We start from the raw sequence: 18,956 nt of genomic DNA, 5'->3' as shown, positions 1-18,956 counted from the left end.
GACAAATTGTCAGTTCTCCTTTACTCTCAATGGATAGAAACCTCAAGACCAGCTGCTCAAACTATTTGAACTTGTCTATCTGAACGTGACTGCACTCAGGAGAGCAAAGCAAACAAACAATGTTCTAAAATCACATTATAGTTAGCATTACCATTAACAAGTGTACAGTTTCCATCCACTTTCCATACCGCTTATCCTACACAGGGTTGTGGAGGAGCCTGGAGCCTATCCCAGGGAACACGTGGGCACAAGGCGGGGGACACCCTGGGCTAGGTGCCAACCCATCACAGGGCACAAGTGCACAAACATTCACACACTACGGACAACTGGAAATGCCAGTCAACCTACAATGCATGTCTTTAGACTGGGGGAGGAAACCCCCAAAGCACAGGGAGAATATTCAAGCGCCGCGCACACAGGTTGGAAGCGGGATGGAGGCTCCAATCCCAAGTTGCGAGGCAAAAGTGCCAACCACTAAGCCACCTGCCCCCTCAGACATGTTAATAGATTTTATTTCACGTTAATAAACTTCAAAATTCACCACTTACCTTGAAAAGAAAGCGAGGGCACTGTGTTAGGGTATCTTTCAAGCAACATGAGCACAGGCCAAAACATTACTAAAGTGAGACAGGAGGAAGGGGGCGGGGCTTCCAGAGAGTGTCAGTTACTATCTGAGAGTTCAAAACTCTTGTGTAATTGTCAGCCATTCCAGGTTGTCACTTGACATTTTTAATATGAAAAAAGAAGACTGAACCTTTGGTATAGTTATATTTGGTATAGTTTGGTATAACTCAACTTTGATGTTAAAATGTGGCGCCCCTTTTCATTGATAAATGGAGTAAAGGAAGGCTGACAAATTGTGCATATCAAGAGATGGTGTACAGTAAGTTGTAATCTTACTTAATAAATTGTAATCTTCAAAGTGACCTACACTTTATGGTAGATGTAAATTATTATCTAAAATAGCCAATTAGACAAGGTGCAATTTTGGTGTACCTGATAAACTGGCAAGTCCTGACAGCGCCTACTCCAAGTGTACCTGCAAACAGTTTCAATATGTATTACAAATGAACTCTTCACAGATTAACCGAAGGACTGAGGATGAAAATCCGGACAATCGAAACCAACGATGCTAAGCTGCTATGAAGCGAAACCAAATTTGCCTTTATTTTATCGGATGCAATAAAGTCAGCACAACATCAGCACAGTTTAACATAAAGGAACTAACAAGTCCATGGCTTGTGACTGGAGCAAAATGGATGCCATGACTTATATGTTATACATACTATAAGGGACCATGCATGCCTATAAAAATGATTTTAATTATGGATTCTCCGAATGAATGTATGTACTCGAACCCACTTGTAGCAGCCTGTATAAAAACTGTCTTCTCCAGCATATCATATGAATTGTGATTTGGGTTTTTTTTTTAAATCAGAAAGCTGCCTATGTGCTATTTCAATGTGCAACTACATATAATTTACTTAATTGAGTTTATATATTTGTTTAATGAAGACAATGCATGTCTTTGGACAGCAGAGGAAACCTCCAAAGCACGGGGAGAACACACACACACAGGGCGGAGACGGGATTAGAACCCCCAACCCTGGAGGTGTGAGGCAAACGTGCTAACCACTAAGCCTATGTGGCATTATAGAATTTTAAAAACATCATTAATGAGGGGAGAAAAAATGCATAATAATATGATATTCCTGAACTCCTGAAAGTTGCCCTGACAATTCTGTAGTACAGTCGAAACTGACCTTTTTTAAAACCATATTTTACTACTGATTATAAACTTCTCCCCCACAACAGACATTTTTAAATCCAATTTATTCTCCAGGGCATTTGAGTCATTTTAAGATCTCCATCATCCACAGCTATCTGTTTGTTTCTGTCTTGTTACTTTATTATTATTTTTTTGCGGTCTACCTGTTGTCTTATTTAATCTATTTGGTTTCTTAATTATGGTGTTTTTATTTGATTTAATCTTTATCTTATACTGATTTGATTTTACTGTGCAGCACTTTGGGTGATGTTTAAATGTGCTATAGAAATAAAGCTGACTTGACTTGACTTGATGCTGTATCCACTTCAGATACAAACACTTCAGTAAAACCTCATCACACTCCAACTTTAGGCTAAAAGAAATCCAACTACATGGTGACAGGCAGGATCCACAGCCAATCAGCAGTGATAGAGAGAGTAAGAGTGTAAACAAAGTAAGAATTATGTTAAAATGTATTCAGGACCGATGGAGTATTACTTTGTTTGTATTTCTTCCTCAACAGGTAAGACTTTTTTTTTTCTAATTTAGTTGGAAGCTATAGTGAATGATTGTCAGCCCATTTATCCTCATAATGGAGTTTGTGTCTTAACCCACTTGTTGACCCAGCAAACCCGTGATAGCAAGGGTTGTTTATGTGTTTCTCTGAGTTTTTGTATTTCAAACTTGCTTATATCGGGTAATGAGTGAGTCATCGGGACCCTGTGTGTATATTTATTGCTCTCTGTTTTAGCTTGATCTGCATAATGCATTTTCTGTAACATTTCTGTAAAATTGAGGAGAGATAAGCAGATAACTATTATATCTTCAGTTGTATTTAATAAAAGACAATTACAGTGAAGCTCTGCTCTCTGGTGTTCTAGAGTTGGGAAAACAGTGGTGTATAATTATAGTGCTGTTCATCTTCCAGCCAGCAGGTGGCGATAAAAAACCCACAGAGCCATTTGTGCTTCAACACTGAACCCAAAGAAGAAGCTGGTTCACGCTGTATGCTGGGTAAAGCACCGGGTTCGACTTTGAAAAGCGCTTGGGAATGTTTTTTATCGGAATTTAACAATTAAAACGCATTATAATACAAAGCTGACGCGAGTTACAGAGTTACAATCAGGTAACGGTTATTTTATTGATTATTTTTATTAATGTGAAAGGCACAGTGTAGGTTGTATTGTTTATAAATCATTATGATATGGTTAAAGTCAAGAAAAGCATTTATTATCAGTTATTAAAAGTGCGTGCACACTGGAGGTGTATTTACTCTGAAGGTTTAACTCAGATTGTCCGTTTGAGTCTCAGATCTGTATCATCGCAGGCTGCTGTTTATTTATAATATATATTTTCTGAAAGGTCACAAGACAAATCATTCAAATATCACATCTGTTTACTTGCCCTTTTGCTGTTGTATTAACTGTTGTAGCTGTAAGGACAAGGGTTTTGACATCTGTCTATCCGGTCCTGGTCCTGTTCCGGTCCGGTCCTGTCTTGTCTTGTCTTGGTCCTGGTCCTGTTCCGGTTTTGTCTTGTCTTGGTCCTGTTCCGGTCTTGTCTTGTCTTGGTCCTGTTCCGGTCTTGTCCTGTTTAGGTCTTGTCCTGGTCTGGTCTTGTCCTATTCCGGTCTTGTCTTGGTCCTGGTCCTGGTCCGTGTCCGGTCTTGTCTTGGTCCTGGTCCTGGTCCTGTTCCGGTCTTGTCTTGTCTTGTCTTGGTCCTGTTCTGGTCTTGTCCTGTTTAGGTCTTGTCCTGGTCTGGTCTTGTCCTATTCCGGTCTTGTCCTGGTCCGTGTCTGGTCTTGTCTTGGTCCTGGTCGGGTCTGGTCTTGTCCTGGTCTTGTCCTGGCCCGGTCTTGTCCTGGCCCGGTCTTGTCCTGGTCTTATCTTGTCCTGGTCCGGTCTTGTCCTGTCCTGGTCCTGTTCCGGTCTCGTTGTGTCTTGTCTTGTCTACATCTTCGAGTTTTTGCAGTTTTGTGGCTGTTTAACAAACACAAATAAAATAATGTGATGATGAGTTACAGTTAAAAACTCAGCATTAATACTGTTAAAATATCTCTAAAATGTTTAGAATGCTCACACGCTAAAAAATACATTCTGGCTTTGTTTTGATATTGCAGGTTTCTGTGATCTCGATCTCGCCAAGATGCACATACCAAGCGCTCAGCTCGCATTACTCCTATCTTGTCTGAACTGCATTGGCTACCGGTTTCGTTTCGCATTAAATATAAAATAATCCTGCTTACATTTAAATCACTTCACGGTTTCATGTCTTCGTGAACTGCTTCTCCCCTACAACCTGACCCGCTCTCTCAGGTCCTCTGGGTTCAGAATCCTCTCTGTCCCTAGATTTTGTCTCTCTACGATGGGTGGCAGGTCTTTCAGTGTTGTAGCGCCCGAGATCTGGAATTCACTCCCTCTGACTCTTCGGTGCATCACATCCATCTCCGAGTTCAAATCTCAACTTAAAACGTATCTGTTTTCTCAGTGTTATTTGTCCTGATGTGTTGCTATGCATTTTGCTCTCACTGACTGTACTACCTGTACTCTGTTTTTCATTTTTTGTTTGACTTTGTGTTTGTCCGTGATTGTTCATTGTTTATGTATTATTGTATTGCTGTTGTAAAGTGTCTTTTAAATTAAAGATTATTATTATTATTATTATTATTATTATTATTATTATTATTATTATCAAGATAAGTATTGTGATGTATTGTGCCCTGGATGTGGTTTGATAGTGTTTATATACTGTGACAGCATTCACATTGTCCATCTCCTAACAGACATGATGTCCAGTCCCTTTGGCACAGTTACAGCGGAGGCTGTTGTGATGTCTGACGAAAGCCGAGCTCCGCCTCCGGGCTGTCCCATGCACCAGGACGCTAAAAGAGGTGATTAGGAATAACACATTTAATTGGCTCATTTGTCTGGTTTTAGCAAACTTTGGAAAATCCACAAACTTTATGTTGTTGCTGGGGCCGTTGTGTAAACAGATGAATTTTTTGTGTCCCCTGACCTTATTTAATGAGGTTCAGTACAGCCAATACTGCAATATTCATCATCAATATAGCCACTAGGACTGTTTTTAGCACAGCTGTGTCCTTTTGTCTATTTTCGTAGATAAATATGTCATATTAAGCAAACCACATACGCAACATTTGGGAGCTAATGTGGGAAGTAATGTGATTTTTGCTCAATCGTCTGTGTTTGTTCATGTCTTTGTGTTTAGCCGCTCCTCCGGCCGATTGCCCCATGCACCATGCATCCACTACAGAACAACCCAAGAGTGTACCAGATGGGCCAGCACATCAGGACCGAGCCTACGAGTTTGTGCAATGTCCTGTGACAGGAGCTAGAGGAAGCAAACATACAGCGTCTGACATCAACCCTGCCAACATGGTGCGATAATTATTCATTAGTTTATTTACTCATAAAGTGGTTACTGATGAATGATAAATTGTCATCAGCAGCGGAATCGAGTATAATATGTGTAGAATAGACGTTTGCTCATATTATAGTAAAACGTAGAGCGGAAACACTAGCGATAGAGGAGAGAAGAAAGCAGACTGTACTTTCAGTGTAGCTGCTGTATGACTTTATGATTTTCCTCTTGATTTCAGATGCCTCCACCCAACCAGCAGCCTTCTCCCGGCCAGCCCTTTTCTCTGTCTGTGCTGCGAGAAGAGTCACACATCCCTCGTTCAGGATCGGACCAGAACTGGGTTTATCCCTCCGAGCAGATGTTCTGGAACGCCATGCTGAGGAAGGGGTGAGTGAGTATTAAATACTTCTAACCAAGCTTCTTGTTTGCAGAAGTTTTAATAATGGGAATGCAGTTGATCTCGTCATTAAACGGCTATACTTTACCTGAACTGTGTCCACCAGGTGGCTCTGGAAGGAGCAAGACATCTCTCAAAAAGACATGACGAACATCATTTCGATTCACAACCAGAACAACGAGCAGGCGTGGAAGGAGATCCTGAGATGGGAAGCTCTCCATTCTAAGTGCGCCAAGTGAAACTTTTTGATTAATATTATTTTTAAAGTCATGATGTTTGGTTATTGATCAGTTGTGACTTGTCTGTGTCGTCTAAAGGGAGTGTCCATGTGGACCTGCTCTTAAAAGGTTTGGAGGCAAAGCGAAAGACTTTACTCCGAGAGCCCGCTTTCGGTACTGGATGGGGTGAGTTTCAATCCCAGCACATAAAAAAAACACAGAGAATGGAAATGCATGATTGCTTTACGATTGTAATAGTCTAATCTGTAAATAATCTGTAAGTAATCTAGTAAATCTAATCAAAGGACAGAGCTGTAGCACTGCAGAAATACCTTGTGCTCTGCATATTTAGACTGGAAAAAAAGGTCAAAAGCAAATAAATACTGGATGTGATGCACAAACAAATAGTAATTAATATAATTATGTAGTCATTTATTTAGCACCTAGTTCTCTATGCTTAGGCAAATTTTTGTGATCTCAATTTCTTTGCACTCTGTTTGTTTCTCCATTTCCTCCTATTTCCAGTGAATGAGAGAGTTTTATGAGTATGTTTTCAACCCTACATGCCCCTTAGCCAACAGTTTCTTTAGCTTTTTTTGCTTTGTTTTAATTATCTGCAGTAAATGGACCAACTATATCAATTTCGCTCTGATTCAGACTCATGAAACAGACTAATTAGGTATGAAAGAACCATAAAAGTTAGGATTCTTCTCCTACATTGCTTTTTGACAGTCTTGAGATTTGAACTTCCAGTCAGAACCTTAAAGCGATAGTTCACCCAGAAATGAACATTCTGTCATTATTTACTCACCCTCATGTCGTTCCAAACCCATAAGACGCTCTCATCATACAACGGGACCTGGAAGCTGTTTACAGCAGAGGAAGAGGGTCGCCTGAGGGACAAACTGAGTCACACAGAACAACTTTTGTAACAAAGATGACTGCAGATTTCAACATAGAGGAGGATTTGCATTTTTTTTGCCTGCTCTCATGTCAGCACAACACGCATGCGTCGTGGTTCTCTCGAGAACGTGCCTCGGAGATCTATGTGGAAGTGAAGATATTTTATGAATAAAGACCTTTTTCTTGCGCACACAAAGAATTCGTATCGCTTCATAAAATTGAGTTGAAACCACTGGAGTCACATGGATAACTTTTGGAGCTTGAAAGTTTTGGTTACTGGACTGTAAACAGTCATTCATTTGTCTTGCGAAGATGAATGAAGTCTTATGGGTTTGGAACAACACAACAACATTACAACATTTATTTCTATAGCACATTTAAAAACAACACTTTGACCAAAGTGCTTTACATGCCAACGACCGAGCAATACGAAACAGATAATATAGTTAAACACACTAAATACAGTCAAAAGCAAGAGAGAAGAGGTAAATCTTCAAATAAGATTTAAAAGCATCAAGGTTAGTACAGGCTCTAATACGAAGAGGCAAACCACAACAGAGAAAGCCCCATCTCCTTTTGATATTAAACGAGACTTGGGAATAATTAAATGGAAACTCTGCGATGACTTTAAAGGTCTAGAAGGTGTATATCGCTGAAGGAGTTCTGCAGTGCAGGGAGGTGCCAAGCCATTTAGACCCTTAAAAACAAATAATAAAACCTTATATTGAATTCTGAATTTAACTGGGAGCCAGTGGAGAGATGCCAACACAGGTGATATACTAGGATGTTTCCTAATCCCAGTCAAATGCCTAGCTGCAGCATTTTGGACTAACTGTAGATGTGATAATGAGGCATGAGAAATACCATAATAAAATGAATTACAGTAATTCAATCTGGAAGAAATAAAAGCATGTATAACAACCTCCAGGTCCTTGAAAGACAAAACAGGTTTCAATTTCACCATAGCCCTTATTAGAACAAAGCCACTTCTTACCACCGAATTTATATGCAATCAAACTTTAAATCGGAATAAAAAATCATACCATGAATCCTTGTCTGATTGTGTAATTTCGATGCAAGAGGGCCTAGTTCATTATAGATTTAGTAGAATTAGGGGAGCTGAACACTACCACTTCAGTTTTTGATTCGTTAAGGTGAAGAAAATGTGTTGTCATCTATTTTTTAATATCATTAAAACAGTAAAAGAGTGAATGTAAAACAGAATAGTCCCCTGGCTTTAAAGGGAGATAAAGCTGAGTATCTTCAATATAACAATGCAAAGATATATGGTGTTTTTGACAAATATGGGCAAAGGAAGCATATATAAAGGAAATAAAACTGGGCCCAGGTTGGAGCCTTGTGGAACTCCACTGGAAATGGGTGCAGAGGAGAAAGAAACATTACCCAATTCTACAGAGAAAGATCTCCCTTTAAGATAAGAGGAAATCCATTCAAGGGCAATTCCTTGAATTCCTGCCCACTGTCTTAAACGCTCTAACAAAATTTCATGATCAGTAGTGTCGAAGGCGGCACTAAGATCAAGAAGGACTAGAATTGCACAATTTCCCATGAGACACTTTAAGGAGAACCGACTCTGTGCTACGTTGTGCCCTAAACCCAGACTGCAATTTATCCAAAATACCATTTCCATTTAAACAAAAGAAGAGAGCTGAAGATAAATAACCTTCTCTAGGATTTTTGATAAATAGGACAGTTTAGCAATGAGTCGATAATTATTTTGTACTGTCGGATCCAGACTGGGCTTTTTTAAAAGAGGTTGCACCACAGCATAAGAGTGACATGAGGGTGAATAATCGATGACAGAATTTTCATCATTTTTGGCTGAACTATGGCTTTAACCTCTGAACCCCCACTACCACAAAATACATAGAAAGATCTACTGATATTTATTATTTATTTATTTTTGCTCTTCTTCGGTCTCCCTCGTGCTGCAGGCATGAGTTGCCATTTGACAGACACGACTGGATTGTGGACCGGTGTGGGAAAGAGGTGCGCTATGTGATCGACTACTACGATGGAGGTCAGAAGTCGAGTCACACCATCTTAGATGTCCGTCCAGCGTTTGATTCTTTAGGAGCCGTGTGGGATCGCATGAAGGTGGCGTGGTGGAGATGGACCTCGTCGTGAACCTGTGCTTCTCTACGGGAATATAGGAGACTTATATTCATACATATTTATTGGTGATTATTTGGGCTTGTTTAGCTTACTCTGACAGGAAGTGCTGTGTTTAATGAAGATACTGTACTGTTGCATTGCACACACACCCAAATGTCCTGTACTAATGATGATTATTAGTATGGGCTGTAAATATTAGACATGCAAACAAGTATTAGTGAAATCTGGTCAAATGCCAATTTATATCACAGTTTAATAAGCTGTCTGTAAGAATTATAGTGTAGTAGAATGCTAACACAGGGCTAAAGCTGTTGAGAGTGAATTATACAGTATCATATCACATCACAGATCACGTGATTACTTTTTATCGTTATTCTTTTTTAATAGGAATGTAATTAGTGATTGAAGTAATTATATGCACAGGAGTTCTATAATAATTAAAGGTGTTTTCCTTTTTGCTTAAGTATGAAAAGCCAAGTATCTTCACCATAATTCTAAACGCTTATCCTAGGTTGGTTAAATTTCAACTTCCATACTGATGTCCTGTAATCTGTAACATGATTTGTTTCCCCACTGTATGAAGGCCAATGTATGTTCAATAATTAACATCTTAATTTTTCTACAAATGTTGCGCTTTTATGTTTTAGGAAAATCTAAATTCCTACCATCAAAATGGCACTTTGGTGAATGTCTATGCGCCATTTCCACAGCTTGTGCTTATTGTTATGTTTCTAATGAAAGTAGACTTCATTAAGGCTTATACTCCATATTAAAAGAGTTAATTTGTGTTCAATACATCATACATTTATTCCACATTATGTTAAAATAATAATAATAATAAAAAAATAGTCTCTAGACCGGAACTGAGTTTAGGGAGTCAGTGTTGCAACACCGACTCAAACTTCTGCGTACAATCACACACCGACTCGTTATTTTTTTTACCCACCCGTATTCGTACAGTCCCAGCCTCCTATACTAGGATTGGTCAGTAGTTAACATTCACAAGCTGTCCCTGATTCATTATCAGGTCTTTCTTTTATTAATCCATTAATTCCTGTAAAAATATTTAAAATAAAAAAAAGATAATTAATCTGATTAATCAGGCGAAAGACGTTACTTGTCTTCATAAACAGCTCTCAGATATCTTCGTGTTCTGTGGTTGCTGTGGTAACGTGAACAACTTCCAATCAGCACGCCCGTGTGGAAGAAGCACTAACCAATCACAGAGGAGAATGCGGGATTGGTATGAATACAGGTGTGGGAACATAATGCTAACCAGCTAGTGAACTTTAGTACATATTTTTGCATTCACGCACCAAAGATGTCTGAAGAAGCGCTGGATGAAATGGCAGTTCTGTCTGCCATTTTCTGCGGAAAAGACGAATTTAAGTTGATTGAGGAATCAGGTGAGGGTAATGAGGATTAACTTTATCTAGTTATACTCTAGCTGGCTATAGAGCTAGGGTATAGTTATACAGATTATCCATGTAATTCAATGTTGAAAGAATGAACTTGGAATAAGAACATAACTGTCTATTGCTGAAAAATAATCATTTCGGGGCATGCAGTTATAGGACAATAATCAATGACAGCAAGTCCTAAATTAAAATTAAAGAATGACATACCTTTTAACCATTTATAGTTATATATAGTTTTCTTGAACATCTGCAGAACAAGTGAGTTCCTCCTATAAGTTATGTTATAGTGGCAATATTTCCTCATCAGTCTCTCTTTTTTCTCTTTCTTCAAGTTAATACGACAAAAACAAAACATCCATTCATTTTATATACCGCTTATCCTTCAGGGTCACAGGGAACCTGGAGCCTATCCCAGGGGGAATGGGGCACAAGGCGGGGTACACCCTGGACAGGGTGCCAGTCCATCACAGGGCACAATCACATACACAGTCACATTCACACACTCGTTAATACGTTACAGACACTTTGGACATGCCAGTCAGCCTACCATGCATGTCTTTGGACTGGGGGAGTAAACCAGAGTACCAGAGGAAGCCCCCGCAGCACGGGGAGAACATGCAAACTCCACGCACACACCGGGCAGTGGAGGGAATCGAACCCGTGAATGTACTAATCACTAAGCTACCGTGTGCCCCAAAAAAACAAACAAACAAAAAAATGTTACCAAGAATCAGCAAAGCCTCCTGTCCTGAAAACTTCCTCTTGTTGGAAACTTGACACTGGAGAAACATTCCAAAAAGACTAAATAAATGTCTCCATACAGAAAAATCTGATGATATAAACAATTACACATGTTCCTTGATCAGTTTATGTGGAGTGTCTGCCATAGAGGTCAATGTTTAAGTTATTCCTAGAAACGATAATGGATTAGAACGAGCGTATTAATATAAACCTGTGAACAATTGTCAGAGCAGATGTTATAGAGAAATAATCATCACATCCTGGCCAATCAGATTAGTGCTGTGGAATAAATACTATGAATCTGTTATGTTAAAGCAATAGTTCACCTAAAAATTAAAAAACTGTCATCAGTTACTCAACCTCATGTTGTTCCAAACACGTACGATTTTTGTTCATCTTCAGAACACAAATGAAGATATTTTTAATGAAACTTGGGTGATTTCTATCCCCCTGTTTACAGTCCATGTAACCAAAACTTTCAAGCTCTAAAAAATTACTAAAGGTATCGTAAAAGTAATCCATGTGACCCCAGTGGTTTAATCCCGACTTTATGAAGCGATATGAATGAAAGTCTTAATGAGTTTGGAACATGTTGGTGAGTAATTGAGGACAGATTTTTGGCTGAACTATCGTTAAATACTGTCCTGCAAGAAACCGTCAGTCTTTTCTAATGCAACGTGAATCTGTTCTTTAAACACAGCTCAGACAGGACTTGTGTACAGCATTTGCACTGCGATAGACACAGACAGCAGGAGAAAAACCCTGAACCTCACGTTCCATCTCCCTCCTCTATACCCTCACATCCCTCCTGATATCAGCGTCACCTCCAGCGATTTCTCGAGGAACCATTGCCACGAGCTGAAGAGAGCGATGCTCAGTGAAGCTCACACCCTTCCACCTGAGCCCATGGTTCACCACCTAGTGACGTGGCTTCAGTACCATTTCACCAGCCTGATTACAACCCCAAACATCCCAGGAGACTGCTCAAATACAGCAGATAGTAAAGCAGAGGACACCTGGATGGCGTTGCTGCATTTAGATCATATGCGGTCTAAAGCTAAATATATCAAACTGATTGAAAAGTGGACTTCAGAGTTGGGTTTGATGGGGAGACTGTTTGTGGGAAGGCCGATTTTGATTTTACTGCAAGGCACAAAGGAAAGCATTAAGGTATTAATGAGAGATTAATGACAAGTTTATTGGTTCCTGACCTGAGGGTGCGTCTCAATCAGCTCCCTCGGTCGTGAATTGGTATATCATGTACACAAGTTCGGACACTGGTAAGGACCCTGGCTCACTACACACTGGGACACTGATGACTCAGTTTCCAGCGATATGACTACATATATTGAATGTCAAATAAAGTGAAAAATCACTAACGTAAGTAATCATTTGAGAGCTACAACAACGATAACAAGCTACTTACATTTGTAGCCGGACTTTGGCTGAGAGTTTGTCCGCCATTTTTTTCCGAGCTGAGAGGCTTCAGAAAATATGACATCATTTCCAATAAGGGCACAAAATTTCAGTGCACCGGAAAGATTTTGACATTGAGACAGCCCTTAAAATGGCTGACTCCCTGATCAGTGCCCTGACTACTGAACTTGGGAGCTGGTTGAGACGCACCTTGAGAGGCGACCAAAACCTCAGCGTTACTTGTAAAACAGATTAGATTAGATATGTTTGGTGGCTGATGTTTTCTTCTTGAGTTTTCTTTTTTTTTTTTTTACAGGATCTACAATATACAAATCTATAAACAAGAACAAAATGCTGTAACTGATAACACTGTGATGGTATGTGGACGGCCATCTTGGACAACCAGATTCGCTTTTTTACTCAGCACGGTTTGGTATTGTTCGTTCCCTCGGCCCCAACTCTGAAAACTTGAAGGTAGAATCATACCAGAAAGCTGGAAATGATAAGAATGATAATATTGTTTAAAATAAAATGTATGAATACAAACTATCAATGTCATTTTACAAAGTTATTTATTTAAAATAGATAAAGTAGCTTACAAAGCATGCACGTAAGGGTAGAAGGAAGCCTTTGTTATTGGAAATGATTTTGGAAGAGATCAACTTCCCTTAGTTTTATTAGCTTTGCTGTTCAAGTGCAAAACTAAATAAGAAAACATCAGACACCAAACATATCTTGGCTGATATGATATGTGCTTATTTTTCTTTACCCAGCCCAATTTCCAATTACGTCTTATTAGTATATTCATTTCCTTTAGGTCAGTAAAAGATATAATTGAATGACAACTCTAAATCCTCCCCTAAAGGAATATATCCACCTTCAGAGGACAGTGAAAGTTGATGTCGACTCGTCAGGCAAACGGTGCAAAGAGAAGATGATGAGGGTTTTATGTGAAGTGCCCCTTACAGAGGATTTTAAAAGGTAAGAGCTGCCAGTCTTCCACTTTACCCATTTCAAAATCCCTTTACATTGAACACTTCTTATTGCATCAGCCTGTCACTTAATATGTCTTTCTCTCCACTCTCACGTTCCTTCCTCTCAACCCATTTCTCTTTTTTCAGAATATCAGCGTTTGAGGTTAAGGAAGACTTGTCTTTAGAGGACCTCAGAAGGGAGTTTGATTTAGTAGGGTCGATGAAGCTTTACCAAGAATTTGTTCCCTTGCTACAATAAATGTCATAAATTATTGGCTCTTTTTTTTTTAGAGTCTGCTTTTATACATGATTTATTACTAGGGAAATCCTTGAGGAAAACCTGAGCAGAGATTGAACACTAAGGATTGCGAATTCACACAAATTTATAGGGTTAACATAAGATGGCTCCAGCTTTAATCAGTTCGATTGTGGTCATGTTGCACATTTGAAGTTCTTCCCCATGACATCAAAATTGATCAAAAGTTAGCCTTAAGCTTATCTATAAGCTACTGTGTTCAAAAACAGTGACAAAATTTACATTTAGAAGACACATGCATTTAAAATTTACAGTCTCTCTATACCAGCAGTAAGATTCAATAGTTTTGATGACCTCGTTCTGCACTTCAGTCTCATCAGATTTTCTGTCCACGGTACATATCGTCAAGTACGGCTTAGTCAAGGCTGTGAGGTAAGCCACACACTATTGGCGATTTTAAAAGGGGGAGGGGCCACTGGATAAGTCCCGCCTTGATTTCCGGTTTCAGTGGAAATTACGTCAACTCATCGAATAAGGCTGCACGTTTCAACGTACAACAGGTAACATTGCTGTCTCATAGCTCTAGGGTCCCCAGAACTTGGGTTATTGTCTGTGGAGAAGTGGTTAAGGCTTTGGGCTACTGCACAGGAGGTTGTGGGTTCAAATCCCTGCACCACCAAGCCACCATGGTTGGGACCTTCAGTAAGATCCTTAATCCTCAGTAATATTCTGTCTCAACTGTCAGTCACCAAATCAGCTAATATAAATGTTTCCTCTGGTTTCCTGGCATCCCATCCAGGATGTACTCTCAACTCACACCCAGTGTTCCCAGGATAGGCTCCGGGTCATGACCCTGACCAGGATAAAGCAGTTACCGACGAGGAACGGATGATTATGCACCAAAATGTCTTTTCACATCATTCTTTAATAATCTGCATAATGGTATCAAAAAAGATTTAAGTCATTGGGGGAAAAAATAGGAGTCGTTATAAATAAAGGCACCTGTCAAATAAATACAGATTTACTTTAAAAACTCCAGAGTGAATTTTACCAAATGAATTTTCATACAGAATGTTCTATTTCTCCTTCTCTTGTGGATTCATCTATCCACATTTCAAATACAGACAGCTGTTAGGGGCTTAAAGTAGGATTCACGTCAAATTCCATTTTGTAAATCGTGATTAATAGTGTTTAATGAAAATCACCTTATTGCCCTTTACCATCATATTTTCCAAACAATAAATTCACTTTACATGCCTTTTCTGTCCGGACGTGTTTTTCCAAAACATTGCAGCTTAAATGTCACCTACTGAGTGGCAATATGTAAAATCACTTTTGGATCCAGTGCGAGAACATATCGGCCGTGAGGTGATAGACATAAAAAACCATTTAATGTAGTTTAGCTGTACCCAGTCTAAGTGAGCGTAGAGGTTCAGTGAGCTGGGAAATGTATTTGGTTAAATGACATTAGAGCTCTGCAGATATCGGACTCTTAATTGAGAGCCACCGTCGAAGCATCAGCATGAACTGGAGATTTGTTTAACCTTAGTAGGTGTAGACCAGAAAGACACTAACCTCAGTAAGGCATCTAACATCTCGATGTGAAGGCTGTGGGAGGTTCCCAATCCTCCCAGTCATGGCTGAATTCACATAGTCATTACTGTGTGTAAGTCTGCTTTTACAGCCCTATGAAAAATTATTTTGATTTCTTCTGTTTTTGTGTATCTCATACTAAATAGTTTCAGAAATGAAAACAAAATCTAAGATAAAACAAAAGGCAACCTGAGTAAGCACAAAAAACAGTATTTAAATCATAATGTTATTTATTGAAGCAAAAAAGCTATCTAATACAAACTGGGCCTGTGTGAAAATGCATTTGCCCCCATAGTTAATAATTCCCCAAATCTATGCAGGTATTGCTGCTAAAAGTGGCACTACCAGATTTTAAGTTTAAGGGGGCAGTTAGTTTTTCCCATAGGTGATAGGTGTTGGATAGCATTTTTAATAATAATAATAATAATAATAATAATAATAATAATAAACTGTATTGTGTTTTTATTCAGGTTGCCTTTGTTTTGTGTCGTATTTCATTTGAAGAGCTAAAACTATTTAATGTGAGAACAGGAGAAATCAGGATGGGGCAAATATTATTTCACAGCACTGTATATGTCCATGTACCTTTTAATGTGCTCTTGAGATCAGGTTTTATTCCAAGGAGCTAGGCCCATCCTGAGCCGAGATATTGAGGTTTCCATAAACAGCTGTATAACAAAAATTTGTTGTGTGCCATGACACAAAAAATGCCATCATCGTTAAAGCAAGTAAAATAAAAATAAAAAAGAAACAGTGGTTTTGCAATGCCGATACATAGAGCTAATAATTAAAAAAAAATAAATAAATAGTCAAGCAACCAACTTTGCAATTATTGGACCACTTGAGATGGAATGCAGAAACTTCAGGCAATTTCTTTGGTTTTTGGTATACCTAATGCCAGACAAGAACTGAGTTGTCAAGCAACTTAGCCCTTTTCACAACAAAGGCCTTTCAAGGAATCACTGGTTCAGAAATTTTAGTCCACTTTTAGTTCCTTCCTCAAGTCTATCCAGATGCTCTATGTTTTTTTCTTTTGCACTATATACAATCTAAACCATTGTGTTTAGTATTGCAACAGGTGCCTCGCTGGAACCACAGGCGTTTGAGTTAAGATATACCAGAGGTCCCAGAGATGGTTATTCTACCACTGTGGAATTCTCTCATTAGTGTGAAATTGCCCATCACTAAAACCAATTGGTTCAATTGTGGTGTGGGTGTCTCATTTGGATGCTGAGTTTCATTTCATTTTGAGCACATGGCTTACTTTGCAATTAATCTCTGGGGACGATTGGGAGAGATGGGCAAGTTGTGTTTAGTGTGGAGTTTTGAGAGCATGAGATGTAATTTCAGAAAACAGCAATCTCGCCTGGTCATTGAGCTATCCGATTTCGGCACGCTCATTCTTCATCACAGCAGAGAGACAGACCAGCTTTTTAGCATGCAAGCACACACTCGTGGATAATGTAGCGAGTGAACACAGCCCTTTTTAATTAAGCTGGAGTGCCGAGGATGGTTTTAGGTGAGAGATAGACATGTTAATGAAGTTAACTGAGAACTGAGATATCGTGGGTTGAGCTTTGTGGAGACAACTTGGAGAGGCTCAGCAGATGGTGTAAGGGAAAGTTGCACTTTAATTTGGGATTTAATTTGTGATGAAGTCTGGGGTTTGGTCGATAGGAATGAATTTGGGAAGGTTTGAGTGTTTGGGTTAATGTGAGAAACAGCCTTATCTCTATCCAGTGAATGTTGTTTTGCTTGAAGATTCGGCCTTGCTTTCACTGGAGTATTGTGCTTATAAAATAATCCAAATGCTGTTTTTAGAGATGTTTTTTTTTAGGTCATAATTACATTTAATTAAGCAGCATTTATAGTAAATTGCTATAATTAAGATGCTTTTTTTCAAGATCTGTACTTTAGGATTTTTTTTTTCTACTCCTCTACACATAGAAAAATAATTTTTTCCCTTTAATATATCTGATCTTTTTTTCTGATTCTGAACAAGTTTTGCTTAATAAATCAACATTAATTAAACGAATATTACCGTTTCTGTTCGTAGCTAACGACATATTTTGAGTTAAATATGTTAAATATGCAATGCTTATGCAAAATGATTATAGAAAATAGTTCATACAGTATGGGGAATATTTTTAAAACTAAGCACTGAAGACTAAAATGAAATAGTAAAACATTTTATATTTTGATCATTATTTTCTCAGTGATCACTGTGGATCTACAGATTATTCAAAATGCCTAGGAAAGAGGTTTTATGGAAAGTCTCACGCAAAAGGTAAAAAAGAAATCTTAGACAAAAATACATCAGGTACTGGAATTAAGTTTCAAATAAACATTAAAATCTTACACAGTTTGATAATTACCACTCATATTTTCTCAGGATTGTTCTAAAATACTATGGATAAATGGAATACCACTAAAATATTACACAAGTTGAATTTTTTTGGAGCACTAGAACTTTTATTCATGCAATTCTGTATTTCTATTTTAATAATACTCATTAGTACCTTATTAATCACTCGGAATAATAGATGAACATCCCACATAGACATTGTGCAGAGTGGCTCGAACAGCACACTTGTGTATGCTGCTAGTGGACAGTATAGGGTGCTGTTGTGCTGTAGGAAAACTTGTCTACTCGCCCATTCCCTTCATAGCCACTTTTGGTCTCTAGATATCCAACACAGCTATATGAATGAACCTACAGCATACTGTGGTGGTGTACAATACCAGCCAAAATGGACACTAGATTTAATATATACTTCTCACTGCTTTAAGGATATTAGAATAAATGCTTATGGTTGAAATTTGTTTCTCAAACAAATGACAGTAATAATATCCAGGTGTACATGCATTTCATTTAATAAGCATAGGTAAAAGGTTATTTAGAACTTAGGAGAAGCAGTGAGGACTATTTTCGGAAAGCTTCTTCAGGAATACTGTTAATAATATAAAAAAAGTAGCATTGATTAAACACTTTTCTTGGTGACTGCATTCATCGTACTTTCTTCATTATTATTCATTATAAAAATAAGAATGTAGGAATAGGCATGTACAAACTTTTAACTGGTAATGTAGCCCTTTTATTTTGGTGATTTCTGTAGTTCAGTCTGGTCTCAGTAAACAGCATTATATACATGTAAAAAAAAAAAATTGGAAATGAATTATTTCTACATTAAAAAATACAGTAAAGAGCAGTAAACAGTAGTCAGTGAAAGAAAGTCAATATTTGGTGTGACAAAAAAATCAAAATAAAAATAATCTCGGGTACACTTAGTGCAGTTTTATAAGGAAATGAACTGTAAGTTTTATTGAGCATCTTGCAGAACCAGCCACGGTTCTTCTGGAGAATTTGACTGTCGCACTTGGTTCTTATTTTTGCAGCAAAACCCAGCAGACTTCATTGAGTTTACTGTCTGAAAAGAGTCTCTTACGTAATATACTGCTTTCTTTACTGACATCATTTTTCTATAACATTTAATTTTGTGCTAGAAAACAGAGTTTTTGTACTGACTTGATAATGTAGAAATAATCAAATAAAAAAAAATCTATAACAATTTTTTTTTTACTAAATATACATATATAATACAAATTATACATCTTTGTAGCATTAGTCCTCCTGTGTGTTACTGTTATAAATTAAATTAACTCACTTCTTGATTTAAATGTTTGTTTTTATTGAGAATATACTATATTCATATGTTCAGACTGAAGGTTTCTGCGACCATTTACAGTGAATGGT

The 18,956-nt window shown here is 38.2% G+C and overlaps 2 protein-coding genes across 2 annotated transcripts; both read left to right on the top strand.

Annotated features, from left to right (window-relative positions):
- The first annotated feature begins 149 nt into the window (after positions 1–149).
- On the top strand, positions 150–9,897 carry LOC128621507 (holocytochrome c-type synthase). The gene is made up of 7 exons (XM_053647321.1): positions 150–2,894; positions 4,552–4,659; positions 4,998–5,167; positions 5,389–5,537; positions 5,654–5,773; positions 5,865–5,951; positions 8,624–9,897. The coding sequence occupies exons 2-7, from the start codon at positions 4,554–4,556 to the stop codon at positions 8,814–8,816; spliced, it is 825 nt and encodes a 274-aa protein (XP_053503296.1). The 5' UTR covers positions 150–2,894; positions 4,552–4,553; the 3' UTR covers positions 8,817–9,897.
- Positions 9,898–9,991: 94 nt separating this feature from the next.
- rwdd3 (RWD domain containing 3) lies at positions 9,992–13,980 on the top strand. The gene is made up of 4 exons (XM_053647322.1): positions 9,992–10,210; positions 11,664–12,133; positions 13,245–13,360; positions 13,501–13,980. Exons 1-4 carry the CDS (start codon positions 10,126–10,128, stop codon positions 13,610–13,612), a joined length of 783 nt encoding a protein of 260 aa, XP_053503297.1. The 5' UTR covers positions 9,992–10,125; the 3' UTR covers positions 13,613–13,980.
- The last annotated feature ends 4,976 nt before the right edge of the window (positions 13,981–18,956 follow it).

This window comes from Ictalurus furcatus, chromosome 17 (genome assembly GCF_023375685.1).
Source record: "Ictalurus furcatus strain D&B chromosome 17, Billie_1.0, whole genome shotgun sequence".
In the NCBI taxonomy this organism is placed as follows: Eukaryota; Metazoa; Chordata; class Actinopteri; order Siluriformes; family Ictaluridae; genus Ictalurus; species Ictalurus furcatus.
Note: the sequence above shows the minus strand (reverse complement) of the source record. Positions and strands in the feature narration are given on the sequence as shown.

What these genes read in the sequence shown, in the direction of transcription:
- LOC128621507 (XM_053647321.1), top strand. Translation starts at nt 4,554, where the DNA reads ATGATGTCCAGTCCCTTTGGCACAGTTACAGCGGAGGCTGTTGTGATG. An exon ending in GCACCAGGACGCTAAAAGAG is followed by an intron (nt 4,660 to 4,997) that starts GTGATTAGGAAT and finishes CTTTGTGTTTAG; the next exon opens with CCGCTCCTCCGGCCGATTGC. An exon ending in TGGGAAGCTCTCCATTCTAA is followed by an intron (nt 5,774 to 5,864) that starts GTGCGCCAAGTG and finishes TGTCGTCTAAAG; the next exon opens with GGAGTGTCCATGTGGACCTG.
- rwdd3 (XM_053647322.1), top strand. Translation starts at nt 10,126, where the DNA reads ATGTCTGAAGAAGCGCTGGATGAAATGGCAGTTCTGTCTGCCATTTTC. An exon ending in GCACAAAGGAAAGCATTAAG is followed by an intron (nt 12,134 to 13,244) that starts GTATTAATGAGA and finishes CCTCCCCTAAAG; the next exon opens with GAATATATCCACCTTCAGAG. An exon ending in CTTACAGAGGATTTTAAAAG is followed by an intron (nt 13,361 to 13,500) that starts GTAAGAGCTGCC and finishes CTCTTTTTTCAG; the next exon opens with AATATCAGCGTTTGAGGTTA.